The sequence below is a fragment of the Falco punctatus genome (assembly GCF_963210335.1).
Source record: "Falco punctatus genome assembly, chromosome: 11".
Taxonomy (NCBI): Eukaryota; Metazoa; Chordata; class Aves; order Falconiformes; family Falconidae; genus Falco; species Falco punctatus.
Genome location: NC_137591.1, coordinates 18,863,843 through 18,884,708, shown reverse-complemented (window position 1 = coordinate 18,884,708; position 20,866 = coordinate 18,863,843). Strand labels below are relative to the sequence as shown.

General features: G+C 41.7%; 1 protein-coding gene across 2 annotated transcripts in view; it reads left to right on the top strand.

The window, feature by feature from the left end:
• The window catches only part of TGFBR3 (transforming growth factor beta receptor 3), a 117,821-nt gene extending 110,004 nt beyond the window's left edge, over positions 1 to 7,817 (top strand). For both annotated transcript variants that reach the window (XM_080406515.1, XM_080406516.1), the window contains exons 16-17: positions 996 to 1,103; positions 7,516 to 7,817. In XM_080406515.1, the coding sequence (XP_080262641.1) occupies positions 996 to 1,103; positions 7,516 to 7,634 (227 nt within the window). In that variant the 3' untranslated portion in view covers positions 7,635 to 7,817. The remainder of the gene's footprint in view (positions 1 to 995; positions 1,104 to 7,515) is intronic.
• The last annotated feature ends 13,049 nt before the right edge of the window (positions 7,818 to 20,866 follow it).

The following is a 20,866-nucleotide window of genomic DNA, read 5'->3' as shown; positions in this document are numbered from 1 at the left end:
GGACATCTGTTGGATGCAGGAACGTGTAAAGTGAGGGTGTTGTTTGTGTTTTGAGAACTGAAATTCCACTGAAGGATACTACTGAGAAGATCCAGTCAGCTCATTTCCTGGCCAGCTTAGTCAGTAAAATGTTATTCACTGGCCTAAGCCATTTTGTGTACTGGGAAACATTAAAAATACTGAAACCAGAAATCAATTCTGTGAGAAGAAATTTCCCCAAGTGATTGCTAAAAGAGCAATAATTTAAAAAAAAAATAAAATAGATAATTTCTAATCACCAAAAAGAAAACCACAACAGCTGAAAGTTTCTGTTTGGATGGTTAACATTGGGGGGGCAACACATCCAGGAAACCAGATGCTGTTACTCTTGAAATGGTACTGCAGAAGGGCCTCTCCCCTAGAAAGTGATTTGTGTGTGTGTGTGTTTCTATTTTTGTGTTCTGGAATTAATTTCAGTTATTGAAAGCATTGCCAAATGTGAAAAACAATTGTTTCTATTTATGTTTTCGCTGACTTTTTGCTGGCATCTCTTCTCTCTTAACAGCAGTTCCGTTCTCCACCTAGATTTCAGACTGGACTTGCAGGAGATGTAGGGGAAAGTTTGCTTGAATGTCAGGGCATTTAAATGAAAAGCATCTTTTGCCAAAAATCTCAGCCTTTTTAAAACACGTTTTTAAGATAAATGGTTATTTAGTTGAAAGCTAGTCATTAACAGCAAACAGAAAATGCTTAATTTTTGCAACATTTTCCAGATTTGGGTGTACTGAGCTGGGGTTTTGCTTTGTGATGTGGAACAGTTGGTTGAACTCAAGCCAGTCTCTGAAAGCATCACTTCTATTTCCTTGATGCAAATCTGCTTAGCCTGTTCCTTAAAATGGTGCTTAACTAACTATGAAATTTTAAAACAATTTTCCATGAAAGTGTAAGGGTGAATTTTTATAAAACAGTGTTTGCCACAGAAAATAAGTCCTTATTATGTGTGTTTACTTTTGCAGCTGTGTTCTATGGACTGGACACGCTGACTGTGGTGGGCATCGCTTTTGCAGCATTTGTAATTGGAGCACTGCTAACAGGAGCGCTTTGGTTCATCTACTCCCGCACAGGTAGGTATGGGGGCTCTTACAGATCTCGGTGCAGATCATGCTGCAGGAAATGCGGTGTGGTCTGAACTCTTGCAAGGTGGAAGGAAAGGGAAATGGGGCCAGCAATGGCCATTCTGGATTTCTTTTCTTGCTTTCTGTTCTTACTAAGGTGTTTTCCAGCAGCTCCTCCCATAAGCCTGTTGGTGCATATCAGCAGATTGATACCCACCCTTCCCTAAAGGGAGGTGTTATGCATTATGAATATGATGTAAAATTTGCTAAAATAATTTTAAACGCAAACCTTGAAAGCTCACACGGGACATGAGTAAAACTGAGTATTCCTGGCTTGTGCGTTATCATTAGTAGCATCTCTGTATTTAAAATTTAGGTAACATTTCTGTTAATGGATATCTTCCAGTTCCCATACTCCTTTTTCAAAAAATTTTGCAGCTACTAAATTAGGCTGATGGGACTGGGAATGTGATGTGATCGGTACAAGCAGTGGGCCAAATGGCTAAGAGAATGCTTTATTTACATAGACATATTCTGAATATAACTAGACTTGAAAATGTTTCTTGGGCCGTGATTGCACAGAAGTTTTGCCCCAATTATTTGTTCCTTCATTCTTCAACTGTTACGTTAAATTGGTAGAAATCACATGTCATCTCAAGTAATTGTGTCCAACCAAATAACCAGGAATGTACTGGAATTGGTGCAGCCTTCATACATAGATAATTTTTCAGTATCTCCTCAGAATTTTTTTCCACACTAAGTTAGCAGAAATAAAGTACTGTATTGCAAGAAGAGGGAGTTTGGGGCACTCTGTGTTCCATGTAATCTGCAAGGTGGTACAAAGACTGGACAGTGATGGGGCCTTGATTTGCAGCATCTGACCTTGGCTGCCTGTGGATTATGGGGTATCTCAAGATCCTTACAGTATACTGGACTCCCAGCTACTTCCACTTTTGACCTCGGAAGACCCTGCCAAGATCTCTGGGAGGTGGGGAGAATGTGAGGGCAATTACTGCAAACCTTTGCAGCTCTGGAGCACTGGAGTTCTCCCATAGCCCACTGCAGGGTTTTTTTTGGCATCTAAAACCTTACGGAAGCTATTTAGGAGTGAGAATCCTGCCCTGTTGGGTCAGAGCTTCTGTAAATATTATGACCCAGGAGTTTAGGCTAATTTGGAAAAAAAAAAAAAACCACCAAAAACACCAACAACCAACTGTGCGTTTTTTTTCAGTTGGCAGTATAACAACTTTGTATAAGCAATTCTAATACTTCTCAATGCATCAGCTGTGTATGAAGCTTGTTTGGAATTGAGGCTGATGTGGAACATTTAAAGGTTGTGATAATATGTATAAATAGTATAATTCTGCCTCATATACTACTGAAACATTGTGGAAGAAAAGTACGTTCATTTTCAATGAGTAAATGTATAAGCTAAGAAGGTAATTTCCAAACAGGTAGCATTTGTCAACAAGAAATTAAAACAATTGTTAAATTAATACCACTGGCCCTGCGTTTGTGGAAGTTCAATCTCTGTTCTTATACAGAACCATCTATAGACACGTTGTGTGTCAGTAGTCAAGGAACACTGGGAAGCCAACACAATAAATCCTTCAGCAACAATAGGACTTGGACCAATCCCATTAAAAGAATAACGTTAACAAATTCTATCAGTCACAGAGACCATATACAAATAGTGGAGAGGGCAGCTGCTATGGTTTTGTGTTTGAGAGATGAGAATAAGCGGAAAAAAAGGCCATACAAAAAGTAATAAATGAGAAGAAAGGAAGGGGATGTTGTGACTCATCAGATCAGAGAATCACAGAAATGATAAAAAAATATCTAGGAAGTTATCTGGTTCAGATTTTCAAAGGATTGTGAAAGTGAACCACTGTTCCTGTGCACGTTATTTTTCTGCACATATTATCTTGTATCTGCAAAGCACAACTTGCATCAGACTGTAGTGAAGGCTCTGGTAAGCACAGTCTCTTAGAGGACAACTCTGTGGCAGACAAGATAATCCAGCTGCAGTGAAAACAGCTGGCTGCAGACTTTTGTTAAAATAAGGAGGCAAAAAAAGAGATAATCTAGATTTCATCTACAGAGTGGCTGTCTTTTTGCCATTAGATAATTAATGCATTGCTGAATTGTGTTCTGAAATCTCATCTTTGGTTATAAGTAGAACTGGGTTTTGAACACATGATTTAGACCAAAGGTTGGAAAATACAAGATCACTCTAAAACTGCCTTTTGGTGATAATCAAGAGCATTGACAAAAGTTACTGCTGATGGAGAATGGCAACTTGGGATGTGTGAAGTAAGGTATCTTTGTTGCCGTAGTGCTCTATGCAGTACAGCTAAAGGCCACCTTTTTGCCAGTAGTAAAGAAGGTTTGCCAATACACTTTTATCAGTAGGTCTCTATTGGCAGACTCATTCTAGCTTGAAGGCGGCTTTACATGAATGAGCTCTTCTGTTCCTTTTGATAGGCTGGTAACATTAAAACCTCAAACAATTGGTAGCAGAAAAGAACTACAAAATAAGCAGAATGTCATCTCCAAATACTGAACAAGGATTGTTGTGTTGAGTTTTGTTCATGTAGGGCTTTTGTTGATTGCAGCCATGAAAAATTTCTGCCAAAACATCAAAATTATGCCTTAGAATACTCTAGATTCTCTGCAACAATTCAACATGGAGTACAGATGTTCTAAGATACACAGGTAGTAAGGAAAGAGAGAGGGGTAGATAGGATTATAGCAACAGAGGAGATACTTTAGCTGGCTTCTGCAAAAGGACTCTGTACTTTTGATCCTTTCTCCAGCCAGTTAAAGGACATGAAAGGTGGCTGAAATCTTTCCACAGTGATGTTGGTCCTGCTGGGAGAGAACCCAAGAACAAAGGCAAAAGTAGCAGAGATTTGCCACAATTAACGCAATTAAACCAATTACCTGGGTGTCTTGTGAAGAAGCAGTTTTGCAGTGTGCATGGATGCAGAAACCCTTCAAAATTTAACCATATAAAAATACCTATCAAGGTAATGTCTGTCTTAATAGGGATAATTGACTGTGTTTGGGAAGGGACATGCACAAGTGGCAATTAGTTAATGAGACTGCTAAACCAAGTAAACTGTATTACAGCAAGCGTCGGTGGCTTCATTCTCTTAGAAAACGTGCTTTCCTTCTCCAGGCAGTGTTGCAAGTTAAGAGGATAAAATGTTCCAAAATCTGAGAAGTTAAAAGCGTCCCTCCTCCCCCACTTCTCCCTTTTTATGGGATCTGATTTAAAATAAACTGACATAGCAACCAATTATATTTGGCAAATGGAGATAGAAAAGCAAACATTCAGACTTCCTGGACAGGGAGTACAGCTGGCAGCTTTCCTAAGTGTGAATAATAAAGTGCATGTTGTTGCATTCAGATGGGTAAAAGCTTGTTTACTGTCAATAGATGAGACATGTCCATTTTGAGTAGTTCGGTTCACTAACATGAGATACATGAAGCTGTTTACATGAAAAAGACAGATGGGGAATGCCTCTTCAGTGATACATTTCTTTATGTCCTTTTCGTGAATATTCTTTAAAAAACCTTTGCTACAGATTAGCTAGGTGTCGAGGTAATAAAACGCAGGAAAAATCAGCCAGCCCAGATGCAGTTGCTAGACTGTGTTTCATAATGTCACCGTGATTTGGATCTTTTTTCCTTGAGGACATGGAGAATTTGTCGTTGTTCAGCAAGCGATTGTGGTGTCTCAGAGCTGCTGATCGTGCTTTAGAGATGAGGTGCTGCAGAGGCAGTAGCATTACAGCAGAGGGAAAGGGGCTCCCATCCCAAATGGAGGGGAAGGTGCCTCTTAAGGCGCTTTCCAGAGGAGCTGGGAGGAGCAGAGCGAGCTGCTGGGCTCGCACAGGGACCCTGACACTGTGCTTGTCACTTTGCCATTAAATAAAAACAACATGTGTTTAGCTTATAAATGAATTTATGGTTAAATGCATACAGATTGTATTGACATGCTGAGGCTGACGCAAAGCCGTGTGTAATCATGTGGTTTGTAAAATGGGTAACAGAGCTGCAAGGGAGGGCGCGGGGGCCGGGGGCCCGGCCGGGGGAGCCCAGCAGAGCCGCTGCATGGCTTCTGGCTGCCGGCGCAGGGCTCGCCGTGCTCTCGTGTTTGTGTTGGCTTGTTTTGGTTTCATGAAAGGGAGTTTGCTTATCACTGCCTTTATAAATATATCCCGTAGTACAAAAGGAAGGAAGACTTGTACACAAACAACTGGAGGAGAAGGGAGCAAGGCGGGAGGGAGGGCATCCAAAGGAGGCTCACCAAAGCTTTTACAGCAGGGTGACACGGATATTGATTTGATACAGTTCATTCTGATGGGTTGCAAAGCCATTTCTAATGCGAATTAGAGCTGAAACTCAGTTTATTTGTGGGTGACGGGGTAGATTCTGACCTGCTGCACATGAGCAGAAAACTGCTGCTTGTGGATGAGCTCCGTAGTTATTTCTTACACTGAGAAAAAACCAGAATCAAAATATGCTCACAAGAGCAAATGCTGGACTGAGTGCTGAATTCAAGAGCAAGATCCTCACCCTCTTTTTAAACATCTCATTGGCCTCCTGGGTGATGTGGTTTAGTAGTTTGTTGTTTTTCTGTCCTGTCCCATCCCTTCTTTCCTCCCCATTCCTAAACCAGTGGGGTGTAAGGCAAGAGCTGCGCGTTCTGGGGCCCTACGTGCACTTACAGCTGTGGCTGCAGCCAGCTAGCAGCAAACCTGCTGGTTTCCATTTACAAAGAGCACTTGCAGCCTCTGCTGTGAGAAATCCTCAGGCCTCCCTTGTCCGTAGCAGTCCTCTGAATGCTGAGCAGCCTGCAGAAGGACACTTTCTGGCCCAAGACACAAAGTGTTAAAGGCAGACTTCCTCCAGCCCAGCCGCATTCCGAGAAGCTCAGGGCTCTGGCAGCTGGGCAGCAGCACACAGGGCATGGGGACGTGCCAGAGCAGTTCCTCCGGGAGGAAGCTGGCTGTCCCTGCTCTGTAACCCTCTGGATGCAGGCTGTGCCTCCAGCCTTCAACCTGTCATGGAAGCAATCACTGAGGAACAGGAGCTCTACCAAATCCTGAGCAGTAAGAAGAATTGGACTCTGCAGACCTGGCCTATGGCATCGAGTTTTGGATAACCCAAGGCAACATAAAGCAGAGGATCCGTGTCACTATAAACTCATGAGCCAGGAGATGTACCAGCCTTAGATTTTTCCCAGTCCTTCCTGCCCATGATCCGACAAAACGTTTCCATCTTGCTCCTTTGCTGGGAAAGCAGCCGTGCTGGTGCTGGCTGCCATGGTCGGGCTGCAGCTCAGGCAGCAGCAGTCTGTCTGTGTTACTGCGCTGAGATCACAGGTTCACATCCTGAGAGATGAGCTCAAGGGAGGGGGCAGCTACAGTGCACGTTATATAAACTTAATCTTGCCATCTGTTTTGAAGAGACTATTTTGTAATACTGCTAAGGTCGTAGAACTGAGCACCGTACCTTAAAAATTGCCACAGTTATGGTTTCCTACGTGGCCTCGTTATGATCTTTTGGGCATTCACATAATGGTGCGATTTTTTACTTCCATGCTGGTTGAGAACTGGATTTTTTCCATAGGAAAACAGCCACAGGTGCAGAAGGGGGTGTGAGGAGAGCCGACAAAAATCTAGGTTTTATCAGGAGCCATAAATCTAGCTTTAACTCCTAGTGCTTGATTTGGCAATCCAAATGACAAAGGACTTTTAATTTATTGTCAGCAAACAATTAATAAGAAATGGTGACACTTGTTCTCGCTACAGGGTATGCACTACACATACTGTGGTAGCTATAGGGGAACTTCCTGCTTGTTATATTTGGTATAAATCAAGTCAAGCTTGCAGGGTAGCCTGTTGTTTTTCTACATGAAGAAAACTGGCCATGTCTCAGGCTATGTGGCATCCAGCTGATGGAAGAACATTGTCTTCAGCTCCACTTTTAGTGAATATGCTGCTCTATAAACTGGCATTAAAACAAAAGCCTACATTTCATTGGCTTTTTTCCATGAAACAGCAAAGCTATAACGTGGTCTGAGTCGTGTGACAGGACCCATTTGAGTGACAGCTGACAACAGAAGATGGACATTGTCTATCTTGGCAGTTTCCATCAGCTGCTTTTAAAATGCTTAAGAAAACAGCTGTATTATTTTCCCTGTGTACAAAACAAGGCTAAGGTGCCAAAGTCTAGTAACGTTTTCAGCAGTACTCTGTTTGAGGTCTGTCACCCAAGATACTAATTGCATGGAAATACAAACCACCAGAAGAGGAATAGTGGGAAGGAACGGATTATTGTTTACTATGATAACTAACGTTTTCAATTTCCCTTCTCCCAACCCCACTTTTTCTCCCCCCTCTCCCTTTAGGGGAAACAGCAGGAAGGCAGCAGGTCCCCACGTCCCCGCCGGCCTCAGAGAACAGCAGTGCAGCACACAGCATTGGCAGCACGCAGAGCACCCCCTGTTCTAGCAGCAGTGCAACCTAACTCGGGGGGGGGCACAGCTGAGGAGCAACACAGGAGTGCATCGGTTCAAAGGACTGTGTGTAGACATCAGCTTTTTGAAGGATTGGTTTGGTTGCTTTTGAAAAAAATGAGGAGGGATTTTTCTACAGGAAAAAAAAAAAAAAAAGACTGATTTTCTTTTGGGGAAGCCACTGTGTGTGAGTGTGTATATGTGCACACAATGCATGGATAAACACAGCCTGTTGGATCTTCTATAGCATGTTATGCTACATGTGACAAAGCTACTAATTTTACAGTACTGCAACCTGTTCTAGGGGTCTGTGGGCCCTCAATGTGAAATCTATGCCAGTTTGGAAAAATGCTGCTTTGTCTATATGACTTTTTTCTTTCCCTAAACCTTCTCATTGACACAAGGTATTCATTAAGGGAATTCAACAAGATAAGAAAAAAGATGATCTTAGGTCAAAGAATTTCTATTTGTCTAAGCAAGAAAGCCTCAAGGTCAGATCTCTTTGGTTAATAACATTTTATTACTTCAGCTATGTTTAGCCACTTTTGAGTGACCTTTTTTTTGTTAAGCTTACAGCTACAGCATCTCATTTGCTTTCCTATTGTGTTTGCAGCTTCAGGTTTTCCAGGTATTTTTGTTTTAATATGCATTAATTTGCTAATTGGAGAAAGCACACTTTAACATTCCCTTTCTTGTCCTCTGGGCCAAAGCTCTTTAATGAGATTTTTTTTTTAATCTAATATATCAAATACAGACACACACACAAGTGTTGGAGACAATTAATGGTCTTGTGCACTAACGTAGATGTGTGTTTACCCTTAATGGCAATGTCTTTATGCAAATAGATGTATACCTAAGTATACAGAGCCTAAGTTACCACTTTAAATATTGGAAAATTAACTCAGTGTTCCTTCCATACATAAAATATCTAAACCTTATATATATATAAAATAAAAAACAACTGTCACTTCAGTGTATAATAGGTAGATAGAGGAGATAAAACGGGTGATTTGTTCTAATCCTTGAGCTAGCAAAAATTCCCTTTGAAATAAGGGATGATCTTGAGGGCACAAAGAATGTACAGTAGAGCCTGTTTGTGCAGGATACTGCCTATCAAAATGAAGCTGTTCTCTTAAGATATTTGTACAGTTGTTTGTGTCAAACTATCGCATGAACATTGCAATTGGATAGTCCCAAAGTACTGTCAGAATATGGACATGGCAGAAAGGTACTAATTGTCACAGGTTGGGTTTTGTAGTGTTGTTACCGTATCTTGACCTTCCAATCGATGCCAAATGAAAAGAGAAAAAGACATTTTTAATGTGTAATTGCTTGACTGTTATGTTGCCACTTTGTAATTGTAATGTGTTCTACTGATCCTTCTCCTTTGATGAAAAATGAGTGTTGTTTTGCTTTAAAAATGAGATGAGTAACTTTCATTAATTTCAGCGAAGGTTACCTGTGTTCTGCAAGAGGAGAGGGAGAGTCATTACACTAGAGTGATAGTCTGCTCTGAAGTCTGAGCTGCAGATTTCTTTTGCTGATTCTACACTTGTGCCTTGCTGATACCAGGATGGTCAAAATGCAAGACACGCAATAGATGTAAGTGCCCAGGATCAGGTGGAATATTACTCACTTTAAATCACATCTGTTACTAAATCCTGCAAACACTGATGCATAGGAGTAACTACACGCCTCGACCTTGCTAGTACAAGCACATGCTCAACTCTACACATCGTGGCTATTCTCAGAGTCCATGCAAGATAGTAAAGTGTGTAGAGTTATACGTATGAAGTGTGTTCTACGTTACCAGGCCAGTAATTAGTTCTGGTAACATCGACAGGATTGTTGCATAAGCGTAGTTATCCCCATGTATAAGGGTATGCAGGATTGGCTGTTATGTGGTGTCAGGAGGATGAATGTGCTACCTGTGTGGTTGAAAAGAAAGCGCTTTGCCTAACCTTCAGCAGAATGTATTGTATAAGCATATTCTATGTGTAAAGTCTTTAAAGATGTCTTCAAAGAAGACTAGAGTCTTTTAAGTTCAATCATAGCTATATTTTACTACATTAAATTTCTGTATAAAGATATATTTAAATGTTTTAGATAAATGTAAGTTACTCTATATGAAACGTTTAATTTCAATTACTGTGAAATTTATGTATTTTGTAAATTCTTTTCCCTGTTTTAACCCTTTCCTTCCTCAGATGTTTTATTAAGTAGTTTCTCGTAGAAAGTATTAGATTCAGTTGGTGGGATGGACAGGTTGAAAACTTTTATGTAAAATAGATAATTGTATATTTTTGAGAAACATGCTGCATTATCAATGTTTTCTATTGAAAATTTACTCTAATTTTAAAATAATTTACAGATTTATATGTACCGTTGGATAAACCAAATATATAGAAAGATCAAAGAACATAGATTTGATTTGTTGACTTGTTTTTGAAATAAGTTTGAATTAACTGAACTTGGTGTACTCAGCTATTTAATTCAGAAATTTTAATCAATCTGAAGTAATTGTCTATTGAAAGTGTAATTTTCTTAGCAGATGGAATTACTTAGCAGATGGAACAGCCGTTTCTGCTTCAATAGAGAAAGAGAGAACCAAACCCAGGAATTCCCAGTTAATAGCTTTATTACAAAAATGTGTAGTGTTTTCCAGCAGCTGTTGAGCTGTCTGCAGTTCGGAGTGCTGATACACCTATAAGCTCTGCTTTCATAGCAGCCATTTGTCTCTGCTGCAAGTTTCTCTGTGTGGCGTGGGAAGCTCCTGAGTGCGTAACTGCAAAGCCACTGGTTCCCACCTCCATCAGACCTGGTCTTGCCAGGCTGGATTTCACACAGCGGGTACCTGCAGGGTGTGGAAAGCCAGCGAGGCACTTCTATCCCAGCAGAGGGATGGACTCAGTGGTGAATTTCAGTGTGATGGAATCAACTGCGTAGGAACTTCTTATATAACAGGAGGATTGGGCTTAAAAGGGACACCTTCTGTCTGTAAAAGCTATTAGTAACGTACTTAAACTCCAGAGTAGACTGCTCGCTGTGTCGTGCGTCATCTAGTCACTAACTCAAACCTTTTACACTATTTGGTTTTGGACATTACTATATTCATGTTTCAAGAAGTCAGATCTTTCTGTGTTAGGCTATTGTAGCATTTTCCACATGGAAACAATTTTGCAAAATGTCTGTAGATGCTGATGATTGTAACCTTCCCCCTGCCCTTTTCTAACCATTTCTGTATGTACCATTCTGTCTGTTATGTATATCTACCTCATGCTTCACAAGAAGACTGTACTGTTGGTTGTGCTGACAGCCCTTCATGTGAGGTGACTGTTCTGCCCTGTTGTTGTTTGTCATTCATGGGGATGTTCATAGTGTTATCAGATGTTTGCTGCCATGTTCCTGCCAGTTCCAAATACGGTATTTTCACTTTTGAATAAATTAACACATTTCTTTAAGATCCAAATGCCAGGTGATTTTTTTTAAGTCAAAGAATGGCAGAAATGTACTTGCTAATACCTGTGGCCAGTCTGAACACCCCATTTGTATTTCATTGTTCAGTATTTCAAAGACTTGTGGAAATGCATAGTTGTACAGTTTTGATAACCACAGTGTCACGTCATCTTAGTCTCTTGTGCATAATAAAGTATATATCAATTTATTAATAACTGATACCATGATTCATTTATTTGAAGTTGTACGGAGCCAACAGTAGTAGATAAGTTCCATCTCATTGCCGTGTCCTCAGGTCCCATAAACTTAAGTAGGAATTGTATGTGTTAAGGCAGGATTTGATTTTGTGTGACCACATCGGTTTTTTTCCTTTCTATGTTCTTTTACCCATTGGTTTTCGTTGGCTTCTCAGTGTCATGACTTCTTGCAGAAACCAGGATATATTTAGTTAGCTGTTCTTCACTTTAATTTGAAGTCCAAAGCCCTGAGTCCGCAGGCATTAAGTTGTTGCATGTCAAGACACAGGCTCCGTCACATCTTGCACAAAGCCTGGCTTGACCACAGTCAGGTCTGAGGGTCTGCTATTAGTCCCCTGGCTGACGCAGCAAAGCTCCTTTGGGTTGTTATACCCTTGACTGCAAGTATACTGGAGACACATGAGCAAGGCTGAGATGTGTTTTCATTGCTGAAGGGTCTTCCTGTGCTAGAGCAGATAGTTTGGCCGTGTATCAGCAGGGCAAGGATTTGGGTGTTTACTATCCTGCTTACTGCTTTGTTTCCTCTATTTCATGTGCAAAATGTTCTTTGTGGGCATGCTGCAGCCATATTTCCCTGGGTTGTTCAGAGGTTGTGGTTAACTCACAAAGGAGTTCCCTAAGGAAAGGGATCTAAAATGTTCGATGGTCACTTTTAAGTATCAAGAATCCCTCAGTTCAGAAAAGACTATTAATTAGAAGCAATCGTAAGCCTGCATGTTGCCTATAACTTACTTACAAATCACAGAGGTGCAATAGATTAATTGCTTCATAACAACCATATTTCAGTTTCTGCATTAAGACCATTATTTTTTTCTTTCGGAAGTGAGCTCCGTAGAGCTGACTCTCAGTGTAAAGCTAGTGGAGCTGTTCTTCACCTTCACCTTTAAGGACCTCTATTTTGACTGAAACATGTGGAAGCATGATCAGTGTTTCACAGGAAGAATTAATTTTAAAATGCAATTGTTAGGCAACAACTTGTGGTATATTTGTGTGGGTTTTAGACATTAAGAAATAAGAGTCTTGCTGTATTACAGAGTAAGCATCAGTGTTGCGCATGTTTGTTTCTTCAGGCATTTGTGAGTGAAGCAAACATTTTGGAGAGTCAGAAACCACCAGCTGCCAGTTTCAGGAAAAACAGTTGTCCAGAGCTCTTCTAATTGAAACTGAATTAAATTTATCACAGCTTTTCCTCCAAGGCAATATAAAAGGAAAAGGAGATGATATTTTGATAAATTTTCACAACTATCACTTCGTAATTGTAAAGCCAGATATTTATGAGCTGGAAGTCTGTTTGCAGCTTGGCTTTTGTCATGTATTCCCAGATTTCCGGCCCTAGACCTGGCCTTGCGAACCTGTGTGCATTTACACTGTTTGAATGCTTTGTATGAGAAAGATCAAATTACACCACTTCACCTACCCGGGGAAGGTTATGGCTTAAATTACGTTTTTATAGTCTCTCATTTGCTAGAAGCCTTCAGGGACTCGCTGCGACGTGGCCAGGAGGTGATGTGCCCCGCAATGGCCCATCCCACCTGCCTGGCACACACTGCGCTGCAGCTTTGCTGTGTTCAGGAAAAGTGTAAAGAGGAGTTGCTTCATGGATAGCTGAGGAAGAAGAGCAGCCCAAACATGTTACTCTCGCGCTCTTTTAAAGTGAGATTTCCCCCCCTCCCCCCCCCCCTCCAATTATTTTGGCACATATATCTGAAGAATTGGTTAAAAAATATTTGGGTGGAGTCTCCTTTTCGCTCTGCTGTTACTGCTGCTTGTAAACTGCCAGCTCCAGTAAAGAACATACCGTACTGACAAAAAATTAACCCAGTATTTAAAAAATCAGAATATTGAGTGTTAAGCAGAGAAAGCTGATGGTATTTAAAGATGCTTTAAGTGGCTCAGCAGACTCACTGTTCTGTTGACCATGTAGATTTTTTATGGTATACCTGCTAAAATCAAAGTGCCATCCCTGCAAGTGTGACTGATCTTCCCAGTTCCCCAAGCATTTAACTTCCAGATTTGCTTTGTAAATACGGTGAAAAGATAAAAAAAGTTCTCGTCTGTCTTTTTAGTGCAAGCAGTCATATCCCATGGGATTGTGAGAGCTCGGGATGTAGGGAAAGTCTTTGCTCTATGCAATATTTTTATTAGTCTGTCATCCTCAAAGTGATTAGTAACATTAGCTGTTAAGAAGGGAAAATAAACAGGAAAATTTAAGAGGATCATACAAGCAGGGCATTTGCAGCAGGAATATAGAGGTTTTTGCAAAAATTGATTGCTAAAGTATGTCGTAGAAGATTTAAATCACTGAAATAAAATAACATGAAGGAAGCAGTTAGGAAGCATCTGGAAACGGGAGGCTGAAGATGACGGCCACGCTCCAGCCCGAAAGGAGCTGGTGGGCTGCCAGGGCTGCCGTGTGCCTGACTCGGCGCCTCATGTCACCCGCCACTGGCAGCTGCCACTCGCGAGGCCTCGGGCACCAGCAAACCAAGTAGGATTGTTACTGACAAGACTTGTGGTACGGATGTTGGGGTGCGATAAAGACATTGGGGTGGCAAAAACAGACTTTTGCAGACAAATAAGAGTTTTGTGTCAGCTGAGTGGCACGCTTTGGCTTTTGCTTCAGGAAGAAGAGCTGAGGGTTAGATGGCGTGCGCTGGCATTGCAAGGAGGAGAACTGGTAAAGCACCAGGCCTGCCTCCTGGGGAGCTCCTCCGCCACTAAAAACTGTGCCCAGGGGTTCAAAATAAAAATCTCCATCGTGACTGAGCAAGCTTCTTCCTTTGCCCGTGCAGCTGGCGCAGGAGCGGGGGCAGGCAGGCAGACGGGCAGCCTCGCCGTGGCTCAGGGCTTCTCAGGCAGGCTCAAAATGGCGGTGCGGGGCTCAGCGCTGGCCCGAGAAGGTTTTGCAGTGGAGCTCAGGCAAACTGGGGGGAGGTGGCAGCCGGTGGGTGGATGCCAGGGGGACAGCTGAGGGGCGTGTGGCCGCATTTGGTAGTGGTTTTTCAGGAGAGGCAGGTGTTCAGGTATAGATTTGAAAGTGGACAGCCATGACAGTCCGTGTACGCCCAGTGGGAGCGTGTGAGGTAAAAAGTGGAGCTGTTGTGAACCTTTTTTGGTTAAATACTGCTGTTGCTGAAAGATGCATGTGGGTTTTGATGGGGAGGGAGGGTGGCTCACAGTTGTAGCCCGATAGTTAAATTGCCATCTAACGGAGCTGCTGTGTGGGGAGTGGTGAAGGCCCCTGTGCCCTGCAGGACAGTGGGTGGCACCTGCAGGGTCGGGAGCTCTGGTCACAAAACAGACCTGTCCTCGCTCTTGTTTTAAGTGGAAGGAGACCCAAAGGTGGCGTTTGGATCCCAGTCCTCTGATGAAACATGTCAAACCCTCTCTCTCTTAGAGCTGTACAACACGCTTGCCAGGTAGCTCCAGTGCACCAGGCGGCACAGAAAAAGCAGACTGCTGCAAGTGCAAGATGATGAAGGGTGCTGAGGATGTGGAGGATGGTCAGTAGAGAGAGACAGGAGCAGGTGTAGGATGACAAACACCTACATAAAGAAGGTGGTGGGGATATATATCTATTTTACATAGACTAAGCTGGCGGTGCCCTCAGTCTGATGATGCAGGGAGGCAATGTTCATAATTAAGGATGGAAAAAGGAGCGAATCCATGATGAGGTTATTGTCAAGTTGTTTGACAGAGAAAGTTGGATCAACACTGTGATTGCAAGTGTTGTAGCATGAGAAGCAGAGTGTGCTGGTTTTGTCCAGGGAGAACTGAGGGATGATTACACTGGAAAGCATGTACCCTGCTGACATGCTTTGTACCATTACAAAGCCAGAGTAAGTACACTCATGTTTTTACTGGCAGTACTTAGTTAATTTTTCTGTGACTTCCCTCAAATGTGTGTCCCTGAAGTGAGTCATGTTTTACTCGATGTTAGACAACAAGGGTCTGTCATAAACCAAGAGGCTTTTGCTAGCCCAGCTGCCTGGCCCTTCTCCTGTCCCCATGGGCCATGGGATGCACAGGGTGATCTGCTCTGCAGACAAGGAGTGATTTCTCCAGGGTGGGTTGTGCCCGTCACCTGCATCATGGGATAACCTACCAAGGAGGCCACAGTTATATCAGGAACTTCAGAAATCTGGCCCTGGCAAGGTGCTGTGTACAGTTAATTTTGTTTTCTGGTTTAATGGTAGAAGTAGGGTTATACCAAGCTAGTTCCAGAAGATTTATCTGTTGCTTGCTTTTGTAAACTTTCATTTATGGCATTGCTCTTTCATTCAAAGGTAAAATATGGAAAGCTTAAATAAAAATTTACATCATAGGCTAATACAAGGTGTTGAAAGTCAGACCACATACTTCTAGAGTGCATACGTCTTAGTCAATATCTGGTTAAACAACTGCGTACCAAGAATAAATTTGCTATTGTCTCTTTTAGAAGCTGTTAAGAAATCTTAATTACTGTGTTTATTTGAGTAATGACAAATAGTATGGTTACATGGCCCCAGCTAATTTTTATGGCTTTCCTGTGCTTTTATTGAGCAAAGACAAAACTGTGATATCAAAAAGCTGGGTAGCCATGCATTTATGCTTTTAAATTTAAACGCACACAGATGTACAAGTACACATCATTTCATCTAGTAGTGGAAAAAGTCAAGAAGGGAAAGTGCCAGTGTGTGTGTTAGAGGACAAATGCACATGGACATGAATAGTGCAGAAAGCATCTAGAGTATGCAAGCCTGTACTGCTGCTAACAAGCATTTTGCATCTGGAAGATATGACTCAGTTGTGCGCTCTTTCAACATCTTCAAGGTCTGGATTCTCTTTGCTCGGTTCAGGCAGTTAGGGGAGCCATCAGACTGGAGGCAGTCAGTCCCTGAGGCTAACTTGGCACACCTTGCCTGTCTCCTGTATAGGCACTGGGGAGATCCTAGAGCAATTCCTCTCCTAACTGAGCACCTGCAGTTGGCCGGCATGAATCTGAATGTCCATCTTCTCTAGACAGTGTTGCTCAGGCTGGGGAGCAGTTCTTAGAAAAATCATGTAGTTGAATAGGAATGAACTCATAAATTCTCAGAGCTCATGTGTGCTGGTGGTGCCAGTGCAGGAATACAATGAACTCAAACTGTCAGAGCTTATGTGTGCTGGTGGTGCTAGTGCAGGAATATGATGATGTAAATTTATTTTGACACAATCAGTGAAAGTAACAGTTACATGGAAGGAGGCTAGAGGAGATCAGGGTCACTGCCATGCAGGTATGCAGCTTCTCCCTCTAGGTGGGATAACTCAAATGTTGCCCCCTGCTTACAAACCTTTAAGATTTTTCACACAGCATGGAAAGAAACCAACATGTGTACAACTGGAGGCACTTGCCAGCATCCAGGCTCAGTGCCATATTTGAAGAAAAAAAGTGTGCTGTTACTCATAATCCATGACTCATTTTTAGAGCAAACTAAGGGTTGGATTCTCAACTGGTATAAACTTGCTCCTTTAACATCAGTCAGAGTCTGTTTACACCAGCAGAGCATCTCTCAAGTGTATAAGCTATTCTCTAGCACTGAATAACAGAAATATGATCTGGCAAGAAGCCAGTTTGAATAGCTGCCAGGGTATGTCAGATCCAAACATGATTCCTTGAACCCCAGCTCTTCCCTCCTGCTTTAGACTTTTATTGAAAACAGGATCTATTCCCTAGCCTCTCAAGTCGTACTTCTTGCAACTTGAGTTCAGCATGCTACCCGCTTTCTCCAAACATCAGAATTTTACTCTGCAGCTGTAAAGCCTTTCCTCAACCTAACCATCATTAGAAGCTCTTTATTTCCAACTGAAGTTCTGACAACTGCAGTGCTGGTCCTCCTGTTTGCATTTAAATCAAGAAGGCTCACTTTTCAAATCAGTCAGTGCAAAATGCCATACTCATTTTTTAAAAATGTATGTGTTCTGAGCGGGACATGGAAGGTAGCAATGCACTAGGGTGATTCTAGCTTCAATGAATTGTGTAGGTTTCAATATAAGAGCCTCCAAAGAAGGCTGAAGCAGGCATTCTGGGCAGCGCACATGCAAACATATTCATAATATGTTAATTAGTCACCAAGATCCTCTACAGCAAAGCCCATAGGCTCTATCTGACACTGCAAAGCCCTTGGTGGTTCTGTACCTGATCACAGCACACAGAGTACACAGAGATCTCTTCACTCATGGAGTGGTTGTGGGCTTGCTCAGACAAGTGCACCAATGATATGTTTGACATGTTGTCTTTGTGGGGCAATGTCACTCTCAGAGGGAAATGCTGCTGATGTGCAGAGCACTGGGCCATGTTTCCCAGGCGCTGTCACTTCTGAACTTTTGAAGCCAAATGGCTTCCAGGCTGCCGATGGGCTTGCTCCTGACAAGGGTGACAGCTGTCAATGGGCCAGTGCTGCTCTTGTGTCTCCTCTCTAAGCAACATTTGGTTAGTCTTCCAAGAAAAACGCTAGCAGTTAGTCATATGTGAGTCAGCTGTAACTATCCCACCCATTATAAACCCTATTCACTTTGCTTGTTTCCAGATGTTTTTAACTGGCCACTATTTTACAGCATGTCCATGCTCTGGCCAGGACTGGGCTAGTTAGCACTACATGTGACAAAGCCCACTTACCAGTGAGGCTTAAAAGCTGTTTCATTGATCCAAGTTTTCAGGAAGGTTTCTTTCTCATTTCCCTTGAGCTCATTGCTATTCCTGCACTGAGTGCTGTTCATTCACACTTTGAGCATGCTTTTTGGACAAAGCAAGCACATCTCTAGCGTGGCACTTTTGCCTTTGTCTTCTGGAAGTGAGTTTGTAAGTTAAGTGACCTCACTGAAGACAAAGACGTAGCATGTGGTGTTTGAGCTCTTCAGTATTAAAGATTTTTTTTTCCAGAAAACAGTCTGCAAACAACATACAGACTGCAATTTGCATTCAAGGATCATCAAATCCCTTGGAATAGCAATTCAAATAGTAAAATCACACTGCTCTTAGACAAGCTGGGGGTGGGGGGTGGAGTTATATGGGTGAAGTACTAAGTTGGTTATGTTGAACTCTTTGGGGAAGATTTTAAGTTTATGGAAAGACATTACTGTCCAGTTCTGTAAATACAGACCCATGAAGCTGTTGCACAGTTATAAAATAATTAATCAGCCATCAAACTTAAAGAAACCACACGTATGACGGGCTATGCTTTCAACACATTCTGTGATTCATTGTCCAGGACTAAGATATTGCAGGGATGTTCTGAGAACTTATCTTTCCTAGGACTGACTGCCATAGAGGTACACACTACATGACCTCTTACAAAAGGCTTATACAATGTGTGATTCAAACTCAGATGTGACCAAGTCTTTTATGGGAAATCTTGCATTTTCCCTGAAACTTTTGCTTTATTTTCCTGAAGACTTCTAGTGCTAAAATTAAGCCTATTTTAAACTGCTTTACTGAATTACGTCACACAACTTTATGGCTCTGGCAGTGAACTCAGATACATACTGGCAGCCAGTTGAGGAAATTTCACACCTTTGTTTTATTCTTCTAAAGTACTTGATAACTTCATGTGGATGTCATTGGGATAGTAAAAACACACTCTTGGAAGGGTTGCCCATTTCTTTTTTCTTGAGGAAGATTGGTCGATCAAAGCTAGCGTATAAATCTTGTAAAAACATCACGTTTTACTCTCCATAACACAGTAATAAGAACGTTTCACTGGTTATGTTGATTAAGAAAAACATTTCTCTGTGGTGGTGGTTTTTCTTTGATGTTCCTATCAGGCCAAAGCAAACAGGCAAATGCCAGAGAACTGAAACTGTATTGCCTACTAGTATGTCAGTAGTATCTAATACTACAGGTCTGTTTTCCAATCAAGGCACATGGGGTTTTGTCTATAAATTGTTGGAACACTAGTGGGAATTCCCCACGTAAATCTCTCAGTAGCAGATCAGTTGAACGATTGGCTCTTCATGTTGATCTCTATGGATCTTCCTCCTCTCACAGTTTTAGTTCATCTTGGGGGAAAAAAAAAAAAAGCAGCCTGTGCTTATTTCCTTTCTTTTTAAATCCTAGAAGAAACAAATAGGCCTTAGCAGCCTATTTCTTGTTAGGTTTTTCTATCTCTGCATACTCCAGGTACTGCAATACAGTGGAATTGCCTTTAGAATAAAAGGTTCACACATTGGAAATTAGACACAGAAAAGATCTGTTTAGGCCACCCTGCCTGCATGTCTGAGACATCTGGAGGTCTGCTGCAGATCTTATAGCAGAGAATTAGGGCTGATTTCTGTAAACCTGAGTGGGTCAGGTTCTGGTACCCAGACACAGGAAACTCAGAGCAGATCTTGATAGGTCTAAATCCAGGGGATTAGGGATGTATTATTACATTGTTTGACATGTATACAATCTACTTGAAGCACTTTGGGGGCAGCTCTTATATGCTCTGTTTCATTTAGGTATTTGTTCTGAAGAATGACATTCCCTGGCCAAAATGCCATTCAAGAAAGACAGCCTTGTACTTCCTATGGAGCGATGTAAGCCACTCCGTGAGGCACAGCGCAGTGGAGAACCCAGCTCTGCCAGTAACACTGCCAAGGCATTTAACTTTTCTCTGCCTCACTTTTGCATGAGGCTTTCACATCCATTTCAACATATCTGAGAGCTGAGATTCTAGGCGGGGAGGTCTCTGTAAGTGTTTTCTAACTTTTCTTGCTGAAAGGCACATTTTGCCAGGTGCAAAAAAATGTAGTCCTTTACTATATTTTTAAAACATTACCTCAAGAAAATTTCCCTAAAATTTTGAAGTATGGATTTCTTGTTCCCATTGTTAATTTGTTTTCCCCATGCTATCTGCAAAAGTAAAACAGTCAAATACTCAGTACTGCTTCCTGCTGCAAATAACATCATGAATTAGAAATAAATGGGGCATTTTTATCAATAATAACAGGTATGTCCATGAAGAAGTGGAACTCGGGAGATGCTATTTTATAGGCACAATCCCTTTATTGACAAAGCTGACTTTTTAAAATACTGTTCACTTGAAAATACATAAGCTACATTAAAGGATAGTACATAGGATCTAAGTGGCTGTTCCTCTTTTCTGCTCCCAGTTATCATCTGGTGTGTCTACAGTATGGTGCATCTGTCACAACACACAGAACTTGTGGAAGAGTTAATCTGCATGAGTATTAAATGTCAAGCTGTAAACTAAACACTCCCAGCAATGGGAGGCATCATGAAGGGATTCATGTGGTAAGGAAACATTGTTGTCCAGGGTAAACTTGAAACAACCGTGTTTTGTTGACACCATATTTCAAAACTAATTGCATGTTCTGAGATTACTTTGGCTCTGAGAAATGAATGCCATGACCTATATTATTTAATAAGCTTTTCACTCTTGTGTAGAGGAATGTTCTGTAGGTGATGGACGTAGAAATACCCCAGTTTAATAAAGTTGATTTCTAGATTAAGAGAATTAATCTAATAAACATCATAGGTGATTAAAGGATGTTGAAATACACTGGATCCC